Source organism: Sparus aurata, chromosome 10 (genome assembly GCF_900880675.1).
Source record: "Sparus aurata chromosome 10, fSpaAur1.1, whole genome shotgun sequence".
In the NCBI taxonomy this organism is placed as follows: domain Eukaryota; kingdom Metazoa; phylum Chordata; class Actinopteri; order Spariformes; family Sparidae; genus Sparus; species Sparus aurata.
Genome location: NC_044196.1, coordinates 4,730,835 through 4,753,282, shown reverse-complemented (window position 1 = coordinate 4,753,282; position 22,448 = coordinate 4,730,835). Strand labels below are relative to the sequence as shown.

The 22,448-nt window shown below is 46.7% G+C and overlaps 1 protein-coding gene across 2 annotated transcripts; it reads right to left on the bottom strand.

Moving 5' to 3' along the window:
• Positions 1–1,140: 1,140 nt before the first annotated feature.
• rbm46 (RNA binding motif protein 46) lies at positions 1,141–21,960 on the bottom strand. 2 transcript variants are annotated; one of them, XM_030429754.1, is made up of 11 exons: positions 21,792–21,959; positions 20,474–20,656; positions 19,619–19,799; positions 19,368–19,524; positions 18,791–18,920; positions 18,235–18,332; positions 15,666–16,086; positions 11,325–11,524; positions 7,354–7,456; positions 4,472–4,730; positions 1,141–3,705 (listed from the first exon to the last, which is right to left on the bottom strand). In XM_030429754.1, exons 1-10 carry the CDS (start codon positions 21,808–21,810, stop codon positions 4,474–4,476), a joined length of 1,749 nt encoding a protein of 582 aa, XP_030285614.1. In that variant the 5' UTR covers positions 21,811–21,959; the 3' UTR covers positions 1,141–3,705; positions 4,472–4,473. The 2 variants fall into 2 exon arrangements, with proteins under 2 accessions (XP_030285614.1, XP_030285615.1); XM_030429755.1 differs by lacking the exon at positions 1,141–3,705 and having other exon boundaries at positions 4,729–4,865; positions 21,792–21,960.
• Positions 21,961–22,448: the final 488 nt, after the last annotated feature.

Genomic DNA, 22,448 nt, shown 5'->3' with positions numbered 1-22,448 from the left:
TCTGTGAATGCTGACAGAAGAAGAGGAGCGAGAGGGATTATAAACCTGATTTATAGCAGAAGAAGAAGAAGAAGATAAATAATAACCCAGATTTTAAAAAATCAGCTCATCTGGATGTTTTCAGCAGCAGCAGGTGAAGTTTTGTCCTGTTGCTGTGGATTCATAGAGTTTCCATCGTTTCTCAGATTTCAGTAACGTCAGTAACAAAGTTCACACTCTGTTCAGTTTGATTCTCAGCTGCAGTCGCAGCCACAAAGAGCTGGTTGACAAAGGCTCATACATGTGTGTTCCTGTGCATTCCAAGGTGAACCACTTCTTTCTCTGCTCCACGGAACGTTGTTTGTTCTGCATCAAAGGTGGACTTTGATAGAAAGTCTGTCTTTGTGTACTTCCTGGAGGAGTTGAGGCTTCAAGGTCAAACGGATATGAGAACGTTTACCTTGTTAGCAGAACAAGTGTTATGTGATCTGCACTGAGCCTGACGACCAGGAGGCGTCTTGATCACATGTTGGAACCACTTCCAACCACTGAGGGTTAGAAAGATTCACTGAGAAGTCCAGAACTTTCACCTCCGTCTCTGGATGTTAGATTTAGGACTCTACGTTTGGGTGTAGTGAATCCAGAGCTCCGTCTTTGGACCTCCATGGTTATCTTCAGAAGTTTGTCCTCGACGAACAAATCAAAACCTTTGGCTTGAAGCTGGACAGATAAAACTGAAGTTTAGCTTCAGGCTCGACCCGCTGCTGGAGAACTTTTGTCTTCTGGCTGGACGGGTAGTTTGAGAACTTCGGCTTCCGTCTCAACCAGCAAATCGAGAACTTTGCAAAAGGATTCACGAGTAAGTCTAGAGACTCGGCTTCAGTCGCAACCATTCAACTGAGAACTAAAACCGAAGACGAAGCCTGAATCCAAAGTTATCGATTCAACACTGGAACTTGGACCAGAAGTTCTGGTCGAGCCTGAAGGTATTTAAGAAGTGAGAACCTGGACAGATAAAACAGTTTCAGCCTTTATCTGCAGGATGAACCAGTAAATCCAAAGCAAAGTGAAAGATTCAGGACTGAACTTCTCCACAGGTCCATGAAACAGACGGAGACTCTTTGGTTGGAGATCATTTCTTCTGACAAACAACACGTCAGCTGTCAATCTGTCAACAGTTTTATTCACAACACAGACAAGACGACCTGAAACGTCCTCGCTGGGTGTTTCTACATCACCTCAACGACATTTACAATTTAATCACAAGGCTGAGTTCTTGTCGTCTGCTCAAACTCTTCATTTTGCTTTTTAATTTCAAGTGTGAGAGACGTATTTTTACATTTTATACCTGAAAATTCACACTGACTTTTAAATAAATAGGGTTTATGTATTGATAGTTTTTACAGATTGGATCTCTCTTTGTACATTCCTGATTCTCGGGCTTGATTCGGGTTTTCTGTTAAATAAAAAGGCTTTTTTTTTCAGATTACTTTGCATCAGTTAACCGATTACAATTTCAAACTAAAAACAGATGAAGGGAGTTGAATTGGTTCCCTGAGTACAAAGACAACAGGGATAAACATTACAAAGTCTCACACCACCACGTCTCCTCAACAAAGATGACAAACTGAGGAGCTACTTAACAAACTTTTTATACACATATTCAATCAAGCAGCCTGAAAACAAACTGAATCAAACGTCAGGAACTTGGATTAAAAGATCACGAAACATCTGCTGTATAAACATATTAAACCGTGTGTTCACAGCTCAGGAGGGCCTGAACGCCTCAAACAGCTGAACCAGAGCGCTCACTCAACACAAACAAGACGTGAACGTAAAGAAAATGGTTTGCCTTGAACTGTGTTTGATCTGCGTTCAGTTGAATCAGATCAATAAAACCTTTTACAACCTTCAGAGAGCTCCGAACAAATCACTGAGCGTGAACGTAAAGAAAGTCATCAAACACTCTCACGTCAATAAAAACACATACAACCTTCAGAACTGTTCGTCTCTCAACTGTTTCTCGTTCTCGTGTCCGCGTTAATAAAATGTCTGTTTAGGTTTTAAAACAGCTCCGCTCTGCTTCTTCTTTCTTTTCCTCTGATGGAGAAATTAACTTCCTGCTCTCATCCTCCTCCACAGAAAATGACCTTCTTACAATCTATTTCACTCAGCTGTAGTCTGATTTCCAGTATTCATTTCTCCCCAAATTAAAAGTTTAGACGTTGGGGAAAAAAAGGTGAGTGAACACGTCTTCAGTCAGAACTTTAAATTCTTGAATTAATTTAAATATGTTGGATCTAAACAAGATAGTAACCTGCAACCTCCTAATCATTTCCTTTTGTTTCTTCACACAAGAACGAGACAAAAGACGTCTTTGGTGACAAGACCTGTTTTTAAACACGACGCTGGGACTGTTTTCAGACGTCTTTTTGCTGATGTAACAGAGTTATTGTGGCGACTAAACTGGGCACTTTTAACAGCATGTCGGGACATTTTCTTGCCGTCTTTTTGCTAATAAAATAGAGTATTTCTAATGAGACGTTAAGACTTCTTCCAGCTGTCTTCGTGGCTGCAAAACTCTCTTTTTGTTTTTCGAGACTAAACTTTCTCCAGCCTGTGTGTCGCAGCACAAACAGGGTGTTTTTAATGAGATGTCTGGACTTCTTCCAGATGTTTTGGTGGCGACAAAACTTAATATCTTTAATGAGTTGTGGAGACCAGAGAGTAAAAACAAAGCTAACTGCGTTTTTACATCTTTTAACTTTTCTCTTCTTCTCTGAGTGATTCTGGTTCAAATATAAAAACACAAGAAGAAAGACGTCAGTAAGTTCAATCTATCTTAAATCTGCCCTCAGTATGCTGGAGCTGTGAAACGGCTCAGAAGAGGAGAACTCCTCTTCTTCCTCGCTGATAACTCGGGTTAACACAAACATAAAAAGAGATCAGCAGCTACAAACATTCCTCTGGAGTAGAAGAAGATGAAGCACAACGTGAGCTCTCTTCTCCTCCTCCTTGTCTTTCTGTTTTTACATCTCTGTGGGGACGACTGGTTTAACGGGAGGATGAAAGAAAATGTTAAATCAGACTCTGGTGTCGTGGAAAAGCCTGTTTTTTAATCCTTCGCTCCTTTTTAAAGCTTTCTCTGTAATTCACTCTAATGAAGCTCTGAGTTCTTACAACTATCCGATGGACTGGAGCTGAACAACGTAACGTGTGATCCTGAATGAAACGGCGGCTTTAACGTTTGTAGTTAAACTTCAGCTGGTTCGTTTCATGTCTAAATGGGGTTACATTTGTTAGAAAAACGTGTCTTTCACCTAAAAAGTGAACAGATAGTAACATTGTTTTTATTTGATGGGTAGTTTAAGGTGAACCGGAGAGGAGGAGGACACTGAACAGAGGTCTAGAAAACACTTTTTATCAGCTGGATGTGTGTTTTTGTCAAACCTAAACAGCGCCTGTCTGTCTTCTTTTTAGTTTAGTTTTCCACATCAGAGGCGATAGAGAGAAGAAGCCGAGCAGGAGCTAAACATCGTCCTCCTCTCCCACTGAGATAACATTCAGAGTGGAGGGAGGAATGAAACAAGGAGACGGGAGACGTTACAGAAAACATGTGGTAGAGTGATAATAAAGACGCTCCTGCCTTTTCTCCTCCTCCTCCTCCTCCTCGTCCTCGTCCTCGTCCTCAGATCGATGGTCTCCTCGCCGCTCAGCCTCAGACTCCTGCAACAACAAGCCACATCTTCACATCACTGGGTGGAGACTCCAGAGTCTACCAGCTGCTGTCAGGAGAAAACACGTGGCTCAGTGGTCATTCTGAATCGCTGGCTCTGCCCTCGATCACACTGACGGTACAGTAACAAGTGACACCAACATGAACATGTGAGGAATGTTTTCACAGGTCATTATGTTGCCAGAAGAAAAAGTGTTCTCGAGCCTTCTGTGGCACCAAGAGTGAGTACTTTTAACGCCACATCAGGATGTAGAAGCCAAGAAAAAACTTTTTTTTTGAGAGACATCAGGACATTTCCATCGATGTTTTTAAGTATGTATCAGGACATTTTCTTACCGTCTTTGTGGCAAGAAATGTTGGTGTTTTTAACAAGAAGTCAGGATGTTTTCGGCTCTCCAGACCTTTTTCAACTGTTAGTACTGATAAAACTGTGTGTTATTTTAACAAGACATGAGGAAATGTCCACCCGTCTCAGAACAGGAAGTATTTAAACAGGACGACGGGACACTTCCAAGCTGTCTTTGCCACAACAGAAAAGGTATTATTGAGCCAAAACTGTTTTTTCTTCACCCTTAACAATTTTTCAAATGCATAAACTTAACCGGACGTTAACCACAGGAAGTAAAGTGGATTCTCTTTGTCCTGCCTTTCAGAAACCTGCTGTAAAAATGAATCCCACACATAAATGTAACTGTGAGCGATTGATTAGAGGGTAATGATGGTAAAACCTCCACATCGACATCTATTGTGTCTCACCGTCAGTAGAAAGGCGACGGGGGGCTGATGTAGAGCCGCTGGGTCTCGGAGGACGGAGGGCTGAGCGAGGACAGAGAAGAGAGGGGGGAGAGGGGGAAGGACGAGGGCGGGGGAGGAGGAGGAGGAGGAGGGAGGCAGGAGGCGAAGGCCCGGCCGCCGCAGGTCAGCAGCCCGGGACTGGTGGCCAGCGGGGGGACGGCGAGGGGAGGAGAGGGGCTGCTGGGAGAATCACAGGACGCTCCGCTGAAGAAGGACGAGTCTGGAGGACACGGAGAGGAGACGGAGTCGTCAGCATCGTAGGCGGAGCATCGATTCAGGTAAAAGTGGAGGAAGGTGAGCTGCTGTTTGTTAAACATTCAGGGAGACAAACTGAGAGTCCACCAACACTACGAGCCTGCAGAAAAGAAACAATTAGTAAGTAAACGTTTCTCTAAATGTGCTTATTTTAGGTGCCAGTTACAAGAAAAACAGTCACATGAGCTCCTGCAGGGAGTGACGTCTGCTGATGGAGAGGTCAGGAGCAGAGGGAGAGAAGAGGGGAGGACGGAGGAGAAGGAGGAGGAGGAGGAGGAGGACAGACTCCATCACGGGCAGAGATATTCAGGTTCCCTGTGGAGCTGCCAGCGTCATAAAAAATGGATGCTGTGTAAGAGAGTTTGATTAAAAGCGCCCGCCGCACTCTCAACTTTCCCTCCTCACGTTTTCAAAGTAACATCTCGTGTCCAAAAAAACATTTTTAATTGCGTTTGTGCCGGCTTGTAGCCGACCGCAGGGACCCAGCAGAGCTGCCACCACACAAACCTGCTTCCTGAAAGTCAATTAGGAAAACCATTTTCATTTCAGCCTCTCTGAGCTCTGAAACACTTCCTGCTGCTCCTCGTCCCTCACAGGCCGACAGGACGAGCACTCAAGCTGCGACCACAACAGACACATTTAGGAGAAACTGGAGTTGTGCTCCATTTTCAGGACTGAGCAGCTGTTTGTTACAGAAAGGCATGATGGGAAATTCTTCAAATGTCACTTCATCTGGTGAAAACAGTCAGAAGCTCCATGGAGCCACATATCAGTTCATGGTCATGGTTTAAAGAGCAGAGGGAAGCTCCACCTGACACGGTTACCACTCCGTCCAAACTACATTCAAACGTGTTGTTGAAGCAGTCCATATCTCTGTTAGTGTTCCTGTCATTAATCAGCACGAGTCTGAACACACTGAATTATTCACCACTCCTGGCTTCTGACAATACGACCTGCAGCCGCTCCTATCAGCTGGAAAACACAATGCTGTCGTCTCACATGGTCCCAGTCCAAATGTAATAACAACATCACTGAAAATAAACACTGAAAACATGTTTTCAGAAGGAAACGTTCAGCCTCCTGGCAAACAACTGTCATTCTATGACCTCAGAATCCCCCTGACTGAGAGCAACAGGGGCAAACATGCATTACAGCTTCCTTACTTCCTTACGTGTGCTGATAAAATAGTATCGTGCTGAGAGGAAGATAACTTTAACTTCTCATCACGTCTCAGTGGCTCTAAATGTGACAGATTTAGCAGAACAGATGTTTAAAAACAGGTAACTTGTAGCTTCAGTGGTTTTCAGGCGGTTCTGATCTCGTTCCCGTTTGCAGGTGATGTTAATTTTCAATTATCTCATTTTTGAACAGAGCTCCTCAAATGTGCGACACGCTGTGAGAAGCGCTGGCGCCCGCAGCGCTCTGATTGGCTCTGAGGGAGCTCCGGATGGCACGAGTTCAGACTCTGACAGCTGCTACGGCACATTTCAGACAATACGCGACGTAACGAGGCTGCCAAACCCATCTGGATCTGTCCAATCTGCTCCAAAGTCAAACCAGTTGATTCTCTGAGACTCAGACATCCCCGCAGCGTTCAGGTGACCTGTGATTAGAGAAACTGAGACGCCTGCAGGGGGATAAACTTCTGAAAACTGTCAGTCAAATGAGTGGAGTGATGAGTCAGTTCAGCAGGAGATTTATTCAGTAATATGAATCTGAATAAATGATGTCGGTTAGATTAAGAGCGTCAGGATGTGATAATGCAAACACAGATTATCAAGAAGCTTCAGCTGCAGGCGGCTCTGCTGTATGAATACAAATACTGTTTTTAAGATGGATTTTACTTCATTATCTGAAGATTATTACAGCGTTTCTACCAATAACAGGTTCCTTTAACAACCTCCGCACCTGTTTAACCAAGAGGAGAGAGAAAAGTGACGGTTCTGGAATCACAGCAGCAGACAAGTTTTACACTTTAAATGATGATTCTGAGAGGAAAAGCGGTGAAAATAACAGATTCACTATTTACATTTCCTGACACGTTTCTCCTCAACCGCTCTTTAAAATGGTCAGCAGTGAAAATCCTTTTTAAATTCAACAGTCGTTGATCCCATCGTGTGACGTGCTGTAAGGATTGCTACATGAAAGCTCATATCAGTCACACAGATACGTTTGATCTGGAACTGAGTGTGTGAATTAGAGGTATTAAAGGTATTAAAGGTAATTATTAAAGGCTTTACCTGCTAACAAACATGTAGACCAACTGTCGCCTGCTATTTGTTATTAAAAACACACAACCAAACATGGAGGACAGGTTGGGTTCTGCTCCACAGCTTAAACAATCTTCACCCAACAGAGAGACAAACTGACAAAACAAAACAAATGTTTGTATTCTTCTGGTTCTGTGTGACAACAGACTGTCTGGACCCTGCTAACAGCTAACGGCTAACAGCTAACAGGCTACTTGTTTATTCATACAGTACAGTGTAAACAGTCTGTTTATACACAGACAAACAGTAAACAAACACAGATCATAACACTGAACGTCAAACATGGACGTGTTAGTGTGTGTGAGTGTGTGTGTGTACCCAGGTTCCACAGGGTGGTCTGTGCAGCCAGCTCTTTGGCGTCGTCCAGCAGCACACACAGCTTGTCAGGCATGTAGGTGCTTCGTGTTGACGGGATCGACACCTGCGCACACACACACGCACATACGCACACACACACACACACACGCACACACACACACACACACACACACACACACTCAGTTTGTTTTTGACAAATGGAATCTTTAAAATGTACACAAATAAACATTTATGTATTTATTCTGCATGAATATATTCTGCTGTTTAGTGGCTGCAGCGAGGCTCCTGGTCACTGTGAGGTAAAGTGACATGGAGGCAGGTAGAAGGAGGTGGAGGCAGGTAGAAGGAGGTGGGGGCAGGTAGAAGGAGGTGGAGGCAGGTAGAAGAAGGTGGAGGCAGGTAGAAGAAGGTGGGGGCAGGTAGAAGAAGGTGGGGGCAGGTAGAAGAAGGTGGAGGCAGGTAGAAGAAGGTGGGGGCAGGTAGAAGAAGGTGGGGGCAGGTAGAAGGAGGTGGAGGCAGGTAGAAGGAGGTGGAGGCAGGTAGAAGAAGGTGGGGGCAGGTAGAAGGAGGTGGAGGCAGGTAGAAGGAGGTGGAAGCAGGTAGAAGGAGGTGAAGGCAGGTAGAAGGAGGTGGAGGCAGGTAGAAGGAGGTGGAGGCAGGTAGAAGGAGGTGGAGGCAGGTAGAAGAAGGTGGGGGCAGGTAGAAGAAGGTGGGGGCAGGTAGAAGGAGGTGGAGGCAGGTAGAAGGAGGTGGAGGCAGGTAGAAGAAGGTGGGGGCAGGTAGAAGGAGGTGGAGGCAGGTAGAAGGAGGTGGAAGCAGGTAGAAGGAGGTGGAGGCAGGTAGAAGGAGGTGGAGGCAGGTAGAAGAAGGTGGGGGCAGGTAGAAGGAGGTGGAGGCAGGTAGAAGGAGGTGGAGGCAGGTAGAAGGAGGTGGGGGGCAGGTAGAAGGAGGTGGAGGCAGGTAGAAGGACGTGGGGGGCAGGTAGAAGGAGGTGGAGGCAGATAGAAGGAGGTGGAGGCAGGTAGAAGGAGGTGGGGGCAGGAAGAAGGAGGTGGAGGCAGGTAGAAGGAGGTGGAGGCAGGTAGAAGAAGGTGGGGGCAGGTAGAATGAGGTGAAGGCAGGTAGAAGGAGGTGGAGGCAGGTAGAAGGAGGTGGGGGCAGGTAGAAGAAGGTGGGGGCAGGTAGAAGGAGGTGAAGGCAGGTAGAAGGAGGTGGGGGCAGGTAGAAGGAGGTGGAGGCAGGTAGAAGGAGGTGGAGGCAGGTAGAAGGAGGTGGGGGCAGGTAGAAGGAGGTGGAGGCAGGTAGAAGGAGGTGGAGGCAGGTAGAAGGAGGTGGAGGCAGGTAGAAGGAGGTGGGGGCAGGTAGAAGGAGGTGGAGGCAGGTAGAAGGACGTGGGGGCAGGTAGAAGGAGGTGGGGGCAGGTAGAAGGAGGTGGAGGCAGGTAGAAGGAGGTGGAGGCAGGTAGAAGGAGGTGGGGGCAGGTAGAAGGAGGTGGAGGCAGGTAGAAGGAGGTGGAGGCAGGTAGAAGGAGGTGGGGGCAGGTAGAAGGAGGTGGAGGCAGGTAGAAGGACGTGGGGGCAGGTAGAAGGAGGTGGAGGCAGGTAGAAGGAGGTGGAGGCAGGTAGAAGGAGGTGGGGGGCAGGTAGAAGGCGGTGGAGGCAGGTAGAAGGAGGTGGGGGCAGGTAGAAGGAGGTGGGGGCAGGTAGAAGGAGGTGGAGGCAGGTAGAAGAAGCTGGAGGCAGGTAGAAGGAGGTGGAGGCAGGTAGAAGGAGGTGGGGGCAGGTAGAAGGAGGTGGAGGCAGGTAGAAGGCGGTGGAGGCAGGTAGAAGGAGGTGGAGGCAGGTAGAAGAAGCTGGAGGCAGGTAGAAGGAGGTGGAGGCAGGTAGAAGGAGTGGGGGCAGGTAGAAGGAGGTGGAGGCAGGTAGAAGGCGGTGGAGGCAGGTAGAAGGAGGTGGGGGCAGGTGGAAGGAGGTGGAGGCAGGTAGAAGGAGGTGGGGGCAGGTGGAAGGAGGTGGAGGCAGGTAGAAGGAGTTGGCGGCAGGTAGAAGGACGTGGGGGCAGGTAGAAGAAGGTGGAGGCAGGTAGAAGGAGGTGGAGGCAGGTAGAAGGAGGTGGAGGCAGGTAGAAGGAGGTGAAGGCAGGTAGAAGGAGGTGGAGGCAGGTAGAAGGAGGTGGAGGCAGGTAGAAGGACGTGAAGGCAGGTAGAAGGAGGTGGAGGCAGGTAGAAGAAGGTGGGGGCAGGCAGAAGGAGGTGGGGGCAGCTAGAAGGAGGTGGAGGTAGGTAGAAGGCGGTGGAGGCAGGTAGAAGGAGGTGGGGGCAGGTAGAAGAAGGTGGAGGCAGGTAGAAGGCGGTGGAGGCAGGTAGAAGGAGGTGGAGGCAGGTAGAAGGCGGTGGAGGCAGGTAGAAGGAGGTGGGGGCAGGTAGAAGGAGGTGGGGGCAGGTAGAAGAAGGTGGGGGCAGGTAGAAGGACGTGAAGGCAGGTAGAAGGAGGTGGGGGCAGGTAGAAGGAGGTGGGGGCAGGTGGAAGGAGGTGGAGGCAGGTAGAAGGAGGTGGAGGCAGGTAGAAGGAGGTGAAGGCAGGTAGAAGGCGGTGGAGGCAGGTAGAAGGAGGTGAAGGCAGGTAGAAGGCGGTGGAGGCAGGTAGAAGGAGGTGGAGGCAGGTAGAAGGAGGTGAAGGCAGGTAGAAGGCAGTGGAGGCAGGTGGAAGGAGGTGGAGGCAGGTAGAAGGAGGTGGAGGCAGGTAGAAGGAGGTGGAGGCAGGTAGAAGGACGTGAAGGCAGGTAGAAGGAGGTGGAGGCAGGTAGAAGAAGGTGGGGGGCAGGCAGAAGGAGGTGGGGGCAGGTAGAAGGAGGTGGAGGTAGGTAGAAGGCGGTGGAGGCAGGTAGAAGGAGGTGGGGGCAGGTAGAAGAAGGTGGAGGCAGGTAGAAGGCGGTGGAGGCAGGTAGAAGGAGGTGGAGGCAGGTAGAAGGCGGTGGAGGCAGGTAGAAGGAGGTGGGGGCAGGTAGAAGGAGGTGGGGGCAGGTAGAAGAAGGTGGGGGCAGGTAGAAGGACGTGAAGGCAGGTAGAAGGAGGTGGGGGCAGGTAGAAGGAGGTGGGGGCAGGTGGAAGGAGGTGGAGGCAGGTAGAAGGAGGTGGAGGCAGGTAGAAGGAGGTGAAGGCAGGTAGAAGGAGGTGGGGGCAGGTAGAAGGAGGTGGAGGCAGGTGGAAGGAGGTGGAGGCAGGTAGAAGGAGGTGGAGGCAGGTAGAAGGCGGTGGAGGCAGGTAGAAGGAGGTGGGGGCAGGTGGAAGGAGGTGGAGGCAGGTAGAAGGAGGTGGAGGCAGGTAGAAGGAGGTGAAGGCAGGTAGAAGGAGGTGGAGGCAGGTAGAAGGAGGTGAAGGCAGGTAGAAGGCGGTGGAGGCAGGTAGAAGGAGGTGAAGGCAGGTAGAAGGAGGGGGAGGCAGGTAGAAGGAGGTGGAGGCAGGTAGAAGGCGGTGGAGGCAGGTAGAAGGAGGTGAAGGCAGGTAGAAGGAGGTGGAGGCAGGTAGAAGGAGGTGGAGGCAAGTGGAAGGAGGTGGAGGCAGGTAGAAGGAGGTGGAGGCAGGTAGAAGGAGGTGGAGGCAGGTAGAAGGAGGTGAAGGCAGGTAGAAGGAGGGGGAGGCAGGTAGAAGGAGGTGGAGGCAGGTAGAAGGAGGTGGAGGCAGGTAGAAGGAGGTGGGGGCAGGTAGAAGGAGGTGGAGGCAGGTAGAAGGAGGTGGGGGCAGGTAGAAGGAGGTGGAGGCAGGTAGAAGGAGGGGGAGGCAGGTAGAAGGAGGTGGAGGCAGGTAGAAGGAGGTGGAGGCAGGTAGAAGGAGGTGGGGGCAGGTAGAAGGAGGTGGGGGCAGGTAGAAGGAGGGGGAGGCAGGTAGAAGGAGGTGGAAGCAGGTAGAAGGGGGTGGGGGCAGGTAAAAGGAGGTGAAGGCAGGTAGAAGGAGGTGGAGGCAGGCGTCAGACCTTGTAGAGGAGCAGCAGCTTCCCGTCCTGTCCAGGTGTGGAGTACAGGTGGTACTCGGGCTGCGACCAGAAGTTCTTGCTGCAGTAGAAGTCGAGCAGATTGACAGCGGAGGCGATCTGACTCTGCTTCAGCGCCTGCAGGTTGGTCGGAGACAGCTGAGTGCCAGGAAACAGAGGGAACACACACCTGTCTGGATCGTCTGATGACACACACACACACACACACACACACACTCAGAGGGTTAGCATAGCACTCATTAGCATGGACATGTTGACTAACACCCAGAGCTGTGCGATAACACATCTGCTCGTACTGAGACCGGACAGTTAAGTAGGAAAGTGGACGAGGAAGTGTGACTACCTGGTAAGTCATGAAAATATGTCTCAGCTAGTGTTGTCACGATACCAACATTTTGGTATCGGTAGTGGTACCAACATGTTTTTCGATACTTTTCGATACTTTTTTAAATAAAAAGAGAGCGCAAAAAATGTCATTACTGACTTTATTTTAATAGAAAATCTTAGAACAATAACATATTAATGTATATAAAGTAAATAAGATAAAATACCACAAAGACAAGCTTTTCTAATGCACACAATTTTAAAATAAATAAACCAGCTCTATTTTTTTTTCTTCCAGAGCTACTTTTGTTAAGAGTGAAGGGGGGTGGCGCTTGCTTTTAGCACTGAATGTGGCTTTTTTTTTCATGAGTAAACTACCTGTCGTTCCCTGAACTCAGTGTGCAGGTCTGGGTGCTTGTCCTTTAGGTGTTTGGCTAGTTTGAAGCCGTTTCGGCTCTTAGCCATGCATGTTTTAAAACACCGTTTACACAGTGGTGCATCAGCGTTAATTGCCTCGCCTTCCTCATTTGTTTTTAAGCCAAAGTACTGCCATATCGCACTTTGCGCCCCTGGTTTGTCCACAAGTTGCGCTGTGGTGACGGTTGCAGCAGCCATTCTCCTCTCCCTCTCTCTCTCCCTCTCCAGCGTCTCTGCTCTCTCCAAGCTTTCCTCCTGCTCCGTTTGTTGCTGCAGTCCACGCTGCTCGCTCACTTGCTAGCTGTTTCCTCCAGCTTGCTTGCTTTTTCTTTTTTCTCCCCAAGCTTCAGCTTGCTCCTCGTCTTCTCAGCTGTAGTTACAACGCGGTGACGTCACGTGGCGAGGTCGCCGCGCTGTTGCGGGCGCTGCCGGCGGCGCTGCAAGTACCGGTCCCAACCAAATGCAATATAATACCGTTTTAAATGCCTCAGTACCCCGGTACCAAATAAGTACCGGTATACCGAACAACCCTAGTCTCAGCACAGCACAGTCCTGATGGAACCACTCAGGGAACAAACACTTTAAAAGCTGTTAGCTGGTCGTCTGACCGACAGACCTGATGGAGCATGACTTCAGGCTTTTACTGATACATTGAATCTCTTTGTTTTGGGTTCAATGTGGTGAGACAAATTCATTCATTCTGTGTCTACCTGCTGGTCACACTTACTATTTATTGATTTAAACACACCTGTTAGGAAGCTGCCACTCAGCAGAGACAGATGGACACCGGTCAGCCTCAGAGGTCATTATTCAGTCATCAAATAAAAGAAACACTTGCAGCTCCGGCCTTGTTTAAAGACAAACTTCAAGACAACTCCAGCATGTGCGTGCTGTAAATTGTCCGGGTGCTGCGCTACCCTCGAAGTTTAATTAAGATCCATCAAACAAATCTAATCATGCTAGTCATGTCATTAACTGAGCGGAGTGGTGCATTCAGGAGCAGATTCCTCTGGTCTTAAACACAAGGTGTAAAATAAACTGTAACTTTGAGCCTTCAGCAGCTGCAACACACTCTGGTGCTCTTGATTAAACGTGTGCTGCTCTGTTTGCTTTTGGTCTCATCTGGTACAAACTCAACACGTTCACCGTGGATACACCACTGTCTCACTGAATCAGCTATATTTCTATAAGAGTGAATAAAGATTAATGGTGGCCTCTTTATCTCGCTGCAACAGAGCTGCGACTGCCACGCAAAACAAACCACAACTTCCCAGAATCCCTCTGACTTCCTGCACTCACCCCCCTCCTTTCTTTTTCTATTTGTCCTTTAATTAGTGTTAATTACAGTCATTAATGAGTGTAGCTGAACATGAAGCAGCTTTAAACTCACTCTCCTCTGTCCATCAGACTCGTCTCTTCCCAAAGTGAATCCTCAATTCCTTTTCTCAGGAGTCTCTCTCTCTCTCTTATCTACCCTTCCTCAAATCTACCCCTTCACTTCTCCTCTCATAAATATTTCACAGTGTCCATTTGTGAGAGCGTTAACTCCAGAACTTTTCTCATTTTCACAAAATGTCCGCAGGCGTCGGGACGGAGGAAACCGGAGTTCTGCTTCGTCGCCAGATTATTATCACTTCTGTGTCAATATACCAGTGAGAATTGGACGAATCTGGTGTGTAAATGGATAAAAAAAAGTCAAAACCTGCTCAAACTCAGCAGGATGAAAATTGAAATCTCAGCGAACTGAATGAAGTAGAAGAAGAAGGAGAGATGGAGCTGCGACAGAGTTAACGAGCAGGCAGAAAGAGTTCATTCCTCACACTGACGCCGACTCTGCAGGTGGTCTGACGCTAACAAACCAACCTGTTACAGCTGGGAGAGACGTTTTAGAGCCTTCTGTGTCCTAACACTCAGTACGAGTAGAATCTAACCATGTGTTTAACTCTGATATACGACTAATAACATCTTTAAAATGCTGAGAAACTGAGCAGAGATCTGACTTCACTCTCTAAGAAGTGTTGAGGAGCTGCAGGCGGCTCGGTTCTGTCCAAACGAAGACGATCGTTCAGCTCTGTGTGAAGACGATGATGATTAATGATTCATGTTCAGCCCGATTTAATAACTCGCTGCACATGAACACTTTAAATTGGATGGAAAGCACTTCTCACTTTCACACAGCGGAAACAGAAAAGTTTCTCCAGAGTTGAGATGAATTTATCTTCATCTGCTGTGAGCTGAATGAGAATCAGAGACTCTGGTTCTGGTTCTCCATCTCCTCTCTGTAAAGCACATTGATTGTGATGACAGTGAGTGTGTTCCTCACTAGGGCTGAAACGATTCATCGAGTTACTCGATTAACTCGATTATAAAAATTCCTCGAGGCCTCGTTAATTCCTATGACGCGCACTATACGCGCAGGGATCTGATTGTTCCACACGGACCGTTGTTCAGGAAGCACACCAGCGTTACACACCCTATAAGAGCACGCTAACTATGTAGCAACATATTAATGCAGCACACCCACTTAACGGGCAGAAGCTCGGCTAAAGGCTCATGATAATCATTTTCACCTAAACGAAACTCAATTCAGACACCAAGCAACTAAAGGAGCACGTAGAAAAAACATGCTAATGGCGCATGTCCCAAAGAATCGGCGTTAGCGATTACGCTACTTCATGCTAATGCTACATACAGCATGTCATATGAAAGCTGGGACTCTACAAATTTCAACGGTATACGTCTCATCACTCTGCGCCCAAAACTCACTGAAACAGCCGCCGAAGAAGAGCAGAAATAAACATCACTTTATACAGACATGATCATGAATTACGTGCTACATTGGCTGTTTTGTGCTTATAAACTCTGTTTGAGTGCATTACACCGCCTCCACCGGCTAATCCAATGTGTCTGTGTCACTCTGAAATGATTCCTGACAGTTCAGGATAAGTTTTGGTTCCAGGAGGACACGTATAATGTGGAGTAGGTAGGACCCTAGTCTTCCCACACAGCGTATTTGCCTCCTTGTGATTGGCGGATTAGTGTGGTTATCATAGATTTGGGGACTGGATTTATTTATAATTTATCTATTCTATTTATCAATAATTGTTTTATTTACATTTATTTTGTATGAATTGTACACATTGTGTGACTGTTTGGCTTGATATTTTATACTCATTCTTTGTTCTCAGGTGGGTAATTTGCAGAAGGTGCAATCCTTTCTTTGTAATGTTGTATGAAGAAAACAAAACCAAGGCCACATGGCCTTTACTATTTAAGTTTGTATTCACAGTTTTACATGTTTTACATGTTTTACAGTAAGTTGATTTAACTGTATTGTTGTTTAATTATTGGCACTGGCACTTACCAAAGTCTTAGTTTTGGAGACAAATGTTGGAGTTGGAATGAATACCTCTGTTTTTTTGAGAAATGCTTGATCATTTTACAGCCACATCATTTTCGTTATGCATTATTTGTTTTGGTTGTTTAAAAATGCAAAAAAAATAATTATCCGATTAATCGATCGATAAAGTGCTAGATTAATCGATTACAAAAAGAATCGATAGCTGCAGCCCTAGTCCTCACCTGCTCCGTCGTAGAAGGGGTTTCCCAGGCGTGTCTGCAGGGCTCTCAGGGGAGAATACCCGTTCCCAGCTCCTCCCATCATCCCTCCGTTGCTCCTGTGCAGGAAGAAGGTCCTGTTCCCTCCATCTCCCGCTGCTGCTGCCACTGCGTTGTTTCCCAGGTATCCTCTGCTGCTGTACCTCCTCCCGGCGATGCTCCCGTCTTTGATGGCGGCAGGTTTGGCCAGCGTCACCTCCACCCGCGCTCCGTCGATCTGCGCCCCGTTCATGAGGCCCAGCGCGGTGACGGCGTCCTCGCGGCTGCGGTAGTGGACGAAGGCGTAGTCGGTGAGCTTCTTGACTCGCTCCACGCAGCCCGGTTTGAAGCAGGAGAACTCCAGGTGAAGAGTTTCCTCAGTGGTGCTCAGCATCAGGTTACGAACCTGCAGCAGAGAGGAACATTTCACTGACCTCACATCTCTCTATAAAAGCAACTAACCTCTGTCTGTCTGTCTGTGTGTGTGTGTGTGTGTGTGTGTGTGTGTGTATGTGTGTGTGTTCCTCAAATATCTCTGCGGATCAGGATCAGACTGACCTGAGAGTTTCAACATGGCTGCTGCGTGGTTCAAGGGTGTGCTATTTCGCATGTGTTTGGACTGCAATGATACAGTTAATAAATTATTTCATAAATGCTTTACAAATTCCAGGAGCATTGTCCACCGGAGCCACCACAGTCACGTGCGCACCAGAGCCAATAACTGCAGAGCTCACCACGACCCCCCACCTTAAGAAACAAGCAGACTTATACCTGCAGCGGCGCGAGCTGGACCGGGATTTTGCCGGCGGTTCGGTCCCGTTCTGTTCTGTGCATCTAAACTGACTGTTGTGGATTAATGAGACTAAAAGAGTCCAGATCGAGTCTGTTCGGGTCTGAGGAGATCCGGAGACGCGAGGACAACAAAGTGGATTCGGAATCTGTGGATGTTCATGTGAAGCTAGCCCTAGGGCCCTAGCTGCTAGCCGCTGGCTACATGGCCCACATCCCGAGGCGACGGACCGGACGCATCGGCACGTCCAAAACCGGACTTAGGGTAAATAATGTCTGCCACGCTTTTTCGCGAGCATTGCCGTCATGTGTGCTTTGTGTCTGGTGCAGGAAGAAACAGTAAAACCAGGCTTTTGTCACGAAAGTGTCCAAGCAGCAAGTTTGGTTGTTGAGGAACAGGAAGTTGTGGGAGGGACGTAAGCAGATGATTGACAGGCAACGACGGTCGGTGTATAGACAGCGATATTGACAGTTGAGAGATTTGTGACATTTAGCGTGTTTGGAGTGTGTAGTTAGTGTGTTATGTAGTGTTTAGTGTGTAGTGGAGTCGTTTTTTTGTTTAATGAGTCAAAACAATTAGGAGACTGCTGAATGAGCATTGCCTGCGTTCAAATGTAAATAGTTACATGTCACTTTGTACATTTTTAAAATGTATGCACATATAATGCAAATATAAACTGTTGTTTATATTATAAGTAATACAAAATGGTTTGTAAACATATTTGTGGTTTTCACAGTGAAAAATCTAACTTTTTCTACTCAAATTTAATGTTTTTTTGTGATTTTAGGTCCAATGTGTTAATACAGTATCACAAAATAAAAAAAATAACTCTACAGTTACACATGTGAGGTTGTGCTAAAAAAAATAATGACACCAAGTAAATAGTTATTAATAGTCAAAAACAGCCAATTATACCCTGGAATATCAGATTTCACAACAAACCTAAATATCCCTGACGTCCCACCTTCAAACAGCCTCATTTGGCCATCCATGAAAAAGCTGCTTAACCTCCCACTTTTTATAGGAATACATGCTTCCTACAGGCACTGCACTAGTCAGTTTAAACCTAAACAACCTAACATTAATAATAATGTGTTTGTCATGTTACTGACTCTGACTCTGACTCTTGATTTTGATGGCAAGAAGCATGAAGATATAAATGATGGTGTTAATTGTTGGTGCCCGGGGATGAAAGGATCCATCAGGGAATGAATGGATGAACTCCTGATCACGGACACCTCGCTGGGCATTCTCCCAGACTCATCCTGTCAGTGTCCTGCTGTAACTCACAGAGTCTCACTTCCTCTGTTAGCACACACACCGAGGCTTTCTTTACCTCTGGGCCTCCTCTGCTATAAATACCCTCCCTCACACATGTTTGCTGCCCTCGGAGCACGTCTCAGTGTTCAGAGTAAAAGCCTCCTCAGTAATTGATCCCCTGGAGGAGGAGCAGCTCCTGCCTGTCTCCTCCCTGCTGCTTCTCTCTCCATCTCACCTTTTGATCTGGATGAGTCGGAGGAGTTTCTCGTACAGCCGTCTTCCTGAAACACTGACCCGACCGACAGCAGATCCGGAGCTGACCGTCTTTATCTGACTCGTCCCCGAATTAAAGGCTTCCAAAGTTTCCACAGTCGCACTGAAGTGGGCTTTAGAAAGTACCACTGATCTATAGTTCCTCCATTCCCATCGATCACAAACTAAGTTTCCTCACCAGGGATCGATGTTTCTGAAGGTTTTCAGGACCACACACACTTTCACACTCACATAAAGGACTCTGACGCGCTGCATGACCTCCTCGTCCACGTCCTTCTCCGGCTCGGCCCAGTCCACCTGGATGGTGTGACCCCACAGCTGGAAGGTCCCTGTTGAACATGGAAGTCATTTGTATTCATCAGCCTTCATCTCACCGGCTGTACGCTGCTTTAATGAGATGCTAATGTCTTCTTCCCTGCTGCAACCTGCAAGCCATTATTTCCTTGATTGACTGATTATTGATCTAAAACATGTCAGGAAATAATGTTCAGCTAACAACTAACAACAAACAGTCAGAAACACCCAAACAACTGAAGAGAAAACACTCAAGGATACTTTGTATTGATGGTTTAAAAAAGACTTGAGCTCCAGTAACATCAGGAGAAGCTTCAGTTAGAGAGAGACAAACAGCTGTGTAAACCTGACTGCTGTAGTGAGAGATCTGCCTCCCTCTGCTGGACAGAGTCAGCAGCTGACCCAGAGTCAGCTCAGGTGGAGGTGACGGAGGAGAGCAGCGGTGACTCAGCAGCAGAGAGACAGCAGATGTAATCACACAGGAAGTGTGTACCTGGGATCAGCTTCCTCCGGGCCATCGCTGCTGCTTTGTGGGACTCGTACTCCACGAAGGCGAAGCCTCGGTTTCTGGTTTTGTCGGTGGAGCTGGGATACACGATCACATCCACCACGCCCTCCGTCACCTGGATCGCACGTGTACATACAACAGGAGGACGGAATCAGAGCCAATCACAGACAAGCTGCTGGTTTCCCTTAAACTCATCAACTCAACTCGAACTTTACAAATACACCACCGATACAAATGTTTCTTCAGCTGCTGTTGCAGTCGGCTTCACTGTGTACATTTTGTTTCCAAGTTTAAAAAGATAATTTCAACAAACTTAATTGACTTTTTTCCAAAAGTTAATTGAAGGCGACGATGTCCTGGAAATAATTCAGCCAGTTAATTTGTTCTCTGGCGCCTGTGTGAGCTCTCAGTTTGGTGTCACGCCTCCGTCCCACGAGTTCACTCCACATTTTAATAACTTTGCCCCGCAGTGACTCGTAGAACTGATCTCCATGGTTACCTGTTTGTTCCCACCGCTCAGTCAAACATAAAGGAGAAGGTTGTGTTCTGACGGTGCTGGTACCTGCTTCATCTCCTCCATGATCTCGTCCTTCCTCTTGTCTTTGGGGATGGAGCCGATGAAGAGGCGGCAGTTGTCCAGACTCACGCACACGCCGATGAACTTCCCCGGGCGGATCTCGTGGTTGTCCAACATCTGGATGGCCCTCTGAGCCGCCTCTCTGCACCACAGTCAGTAACCAACAACACTTTGTTAACCACTGTTTTCATTCCATGTTTTAAGTGTAACTTGCATGCTGAACTGCTCACAGTCACCTGTTGGTGTACATGACGAAGGCGTAGCCGCGGTTCTCTCCGCTGAACTCCATCATCAGTCTGAACTCGTACATCCTGCCGGCGGTCTCGAACAGCGGCACCAGCTCGTCCTCGTACATGTCTCTGGGAATCTTCCCCACAAACACCTCGCAGCCCCGCGGAGGGGGCGGGCCCTCCCAGCCTGCAGCACAGACACACTGTGGGTTACACTCCAGACTGGATCTGCTGCCATCCTGCACTCACTCAATACTGCCAACAGTCAACGTTTTGTCACCTGCTGGTTTCAGCGAGGACCTTTTATAATTTCACTCACGTCTTCGTTCACATACTACAGCGCTCACAGGGTTTAATGTAATCAAGGAACATATTGTTTGGGTTATTAATCCCTCAAATGCAGCAGGATTTTCCACCAGATGACTTTAATCATCATTCATCATTGGACTGTAAACTGAATTAACGTCTCCCACATACGATTCCTGTGATTGGTGAACACGAACACTGATGTGTGAGCAGGCTGACAGACGTTCCTCTCACCTCTTCTTATTAGTCGTATTAAACCAGACTGTCCTCCGCTGACACTGACTGGAATTTTATGCTTCTTCTTAGTTCCTTCTATAAAAACATCTCTGAAATTTCCCATCAGCCTCTCTGGCATCTTGTCAGGGAGTATTTCAGTCAGCCTTATTCTCCATAAATATCACAGCCCACGTGTTAATACTGATGCAATTAACCAGCTAATCCATTGGCAGAAAATTCTACTTTTCAAATAATCCATTAAGCCATTTATAAAAACTAACAATGATTTAAAACTTGTCATTCAGAAGTACAAGCTGTTCTCAGGCTGTGTTCACACACCTGGCGGCGGCCCGCCGTACTTCCTCTGCCCGTTCTCCTGCACCATGTTGTAGCCCGTCTTCTCCATCAGATCCAGCAGCGCCATCTCTTTGGCGCAGGACGCCTTGAACTCCTCGGCGCCCTCCAGAAGGCAGACGGTACCACCGTCTCCGTCCAGATCTCCATCCGACTCTCTGTCTCCGTCTGTCCATCAAACACCACAGTGAACTGTTAACATCTAGTTTACAGCGGCTGGTCTCAGCTCAGGTCTGATTGTTTTAAACTTAGAACAAAAACAATACTACACTTGTTTCTGGTTACATTTTTAATTGTCTTTTTGCAGAAATGTAGTTTTAGTAGAGACATTTTTTTACTTTATTTTTAAAAGTGAAACTTAAATTAAGAGTAATTATGTCTCCAACAAGACCATGACAATATCAAACATCATTTATTGTATTTTATCAGAACCATGACCATATTTAAGCACATAAAATGACTTTAATTAACTTGAAAAGAAGACTGTAGACTGCATGTTGTGGATAACACGCCACATGAATGTAATCACTGCAGGAAACTGCTAACTCGCTATAATTAACTTCAACTCAAGATAAAGACCTGTTTCACCTTAACATGTCACGTTTCAGGTATTTTTTACTCTTTGTTTTCAAGCTTATTTTACCTGACACGCAGGTAAAAAGCTACATTTAGCTGCTATCATATGATTTAAAGTCACGGGCAGGATGTAAACGTTACACTCACATGAGCACTTGTACATTAAAACTACAGTAATGTCAGCTAGTTTTAATATAAGTTGTAGAATAACCCAATCTGAGATGTATAATGTTGTTAGCCAGCATGCTAACATTAGCTTGTGTTGATTAGTGTTGTTTTGATTAATGATTTTGGCCAAAGGTGGGACTGCAGGGGGTAAATTATCATAGCACTCATCCTTATGTTTGTTTTACTTAAATAAGATTTCAAAATGTGAAATTTAAGTTTAATGAAGCTACTTTTTAATATTCTGTTCAGCTAACTGTGTTGTCTTCAGAGGACAGTTTCAAACCCAGCAGCTAATGAGCGACAGTACACATTAATGTGAAGAAGTTAGCCTGACAATCAAAATGTAAAATATATTCATCCAGGTGGTAAAACGTTCATTAAACAACACCACAGGCTACAAACTGAAGCAGCTCAGCCGACATGACGTTAAGCTAGCGGCTCGGTAACGTCAGTTAGCTAACAGTAACGGGTAACGGAACTTTAGCGCCCCCGCAGAGAGTCTTCTTCTCCGGGTAACTGTTGTTGTAGCCGAGCTGACCAGACGCTAATAAACTCTTACCTGCTCGGTCTGTCGCCATTTCCTCTCACAGTGAGCCGTCTTCTTCCACAAACACTTAAAATGTCACACAGCAACAGTTAGGAGATAAAACTGTCACGTACTTCGGTTAAACCTTAACTGAAAATAACGCGTTACCTGAGAACTATATTTTGACAAATCAACGGGCCGGGATTATGATTGACAGTCGCTCGGAGCCAATCAGCGTGTCTATTTGGGGCACGGAAGGCGGGACAAATGAAATGTAAAATAAAATAAAATAAACGAAGTGTAAAGATACTGAAATGATTAATTACATTTATTTAAATAACGAAGCTCTAGCTAACTGCTCTTCTAACTTAGCGAACTAACAAAAATAAACTCTTTCCAACGCAACAAATCAACTGGCCGGAAATATGACTGACAGTCCCTAAGAGCCAATCAGCACGTAGACATCGGGCACGGAAGGCGGGACATCACGTAAAGTTGAAAATATAAAGAAAAAAAAATATTTAATGTGTAAATAAGACAATTATTTAATGTTTCTTCTATCTAGCTAGCTGCTGTTTAACAATACAAATATGTGATATATGAAATAAAAAACATTTATATCAAAAATAAGATGTTATTTGTGTAAATGTTTAAATTAAGCTTCTCAAATCATTTAATCTGTAACAGTTT

Coding starts and splice junctions, on each gene's coding strand:
- rbm46 (XM_030429754.1), bottom strand. Junction 16,087..18,234: donor AGCGCGTCAGAGTCCTTTAT/GTGAGTGTGAAA, acceptor TCTCTGCTGCAG/GTTCGTAACCTGATGCTGAG. Junction 7,457..11,324: donor AGCTGCTGCTCCTCTACAAG/GTCTGACGCCTG, acceptor GTGTGTGCGCAG/GTGTCGATCCCGTCAACACG.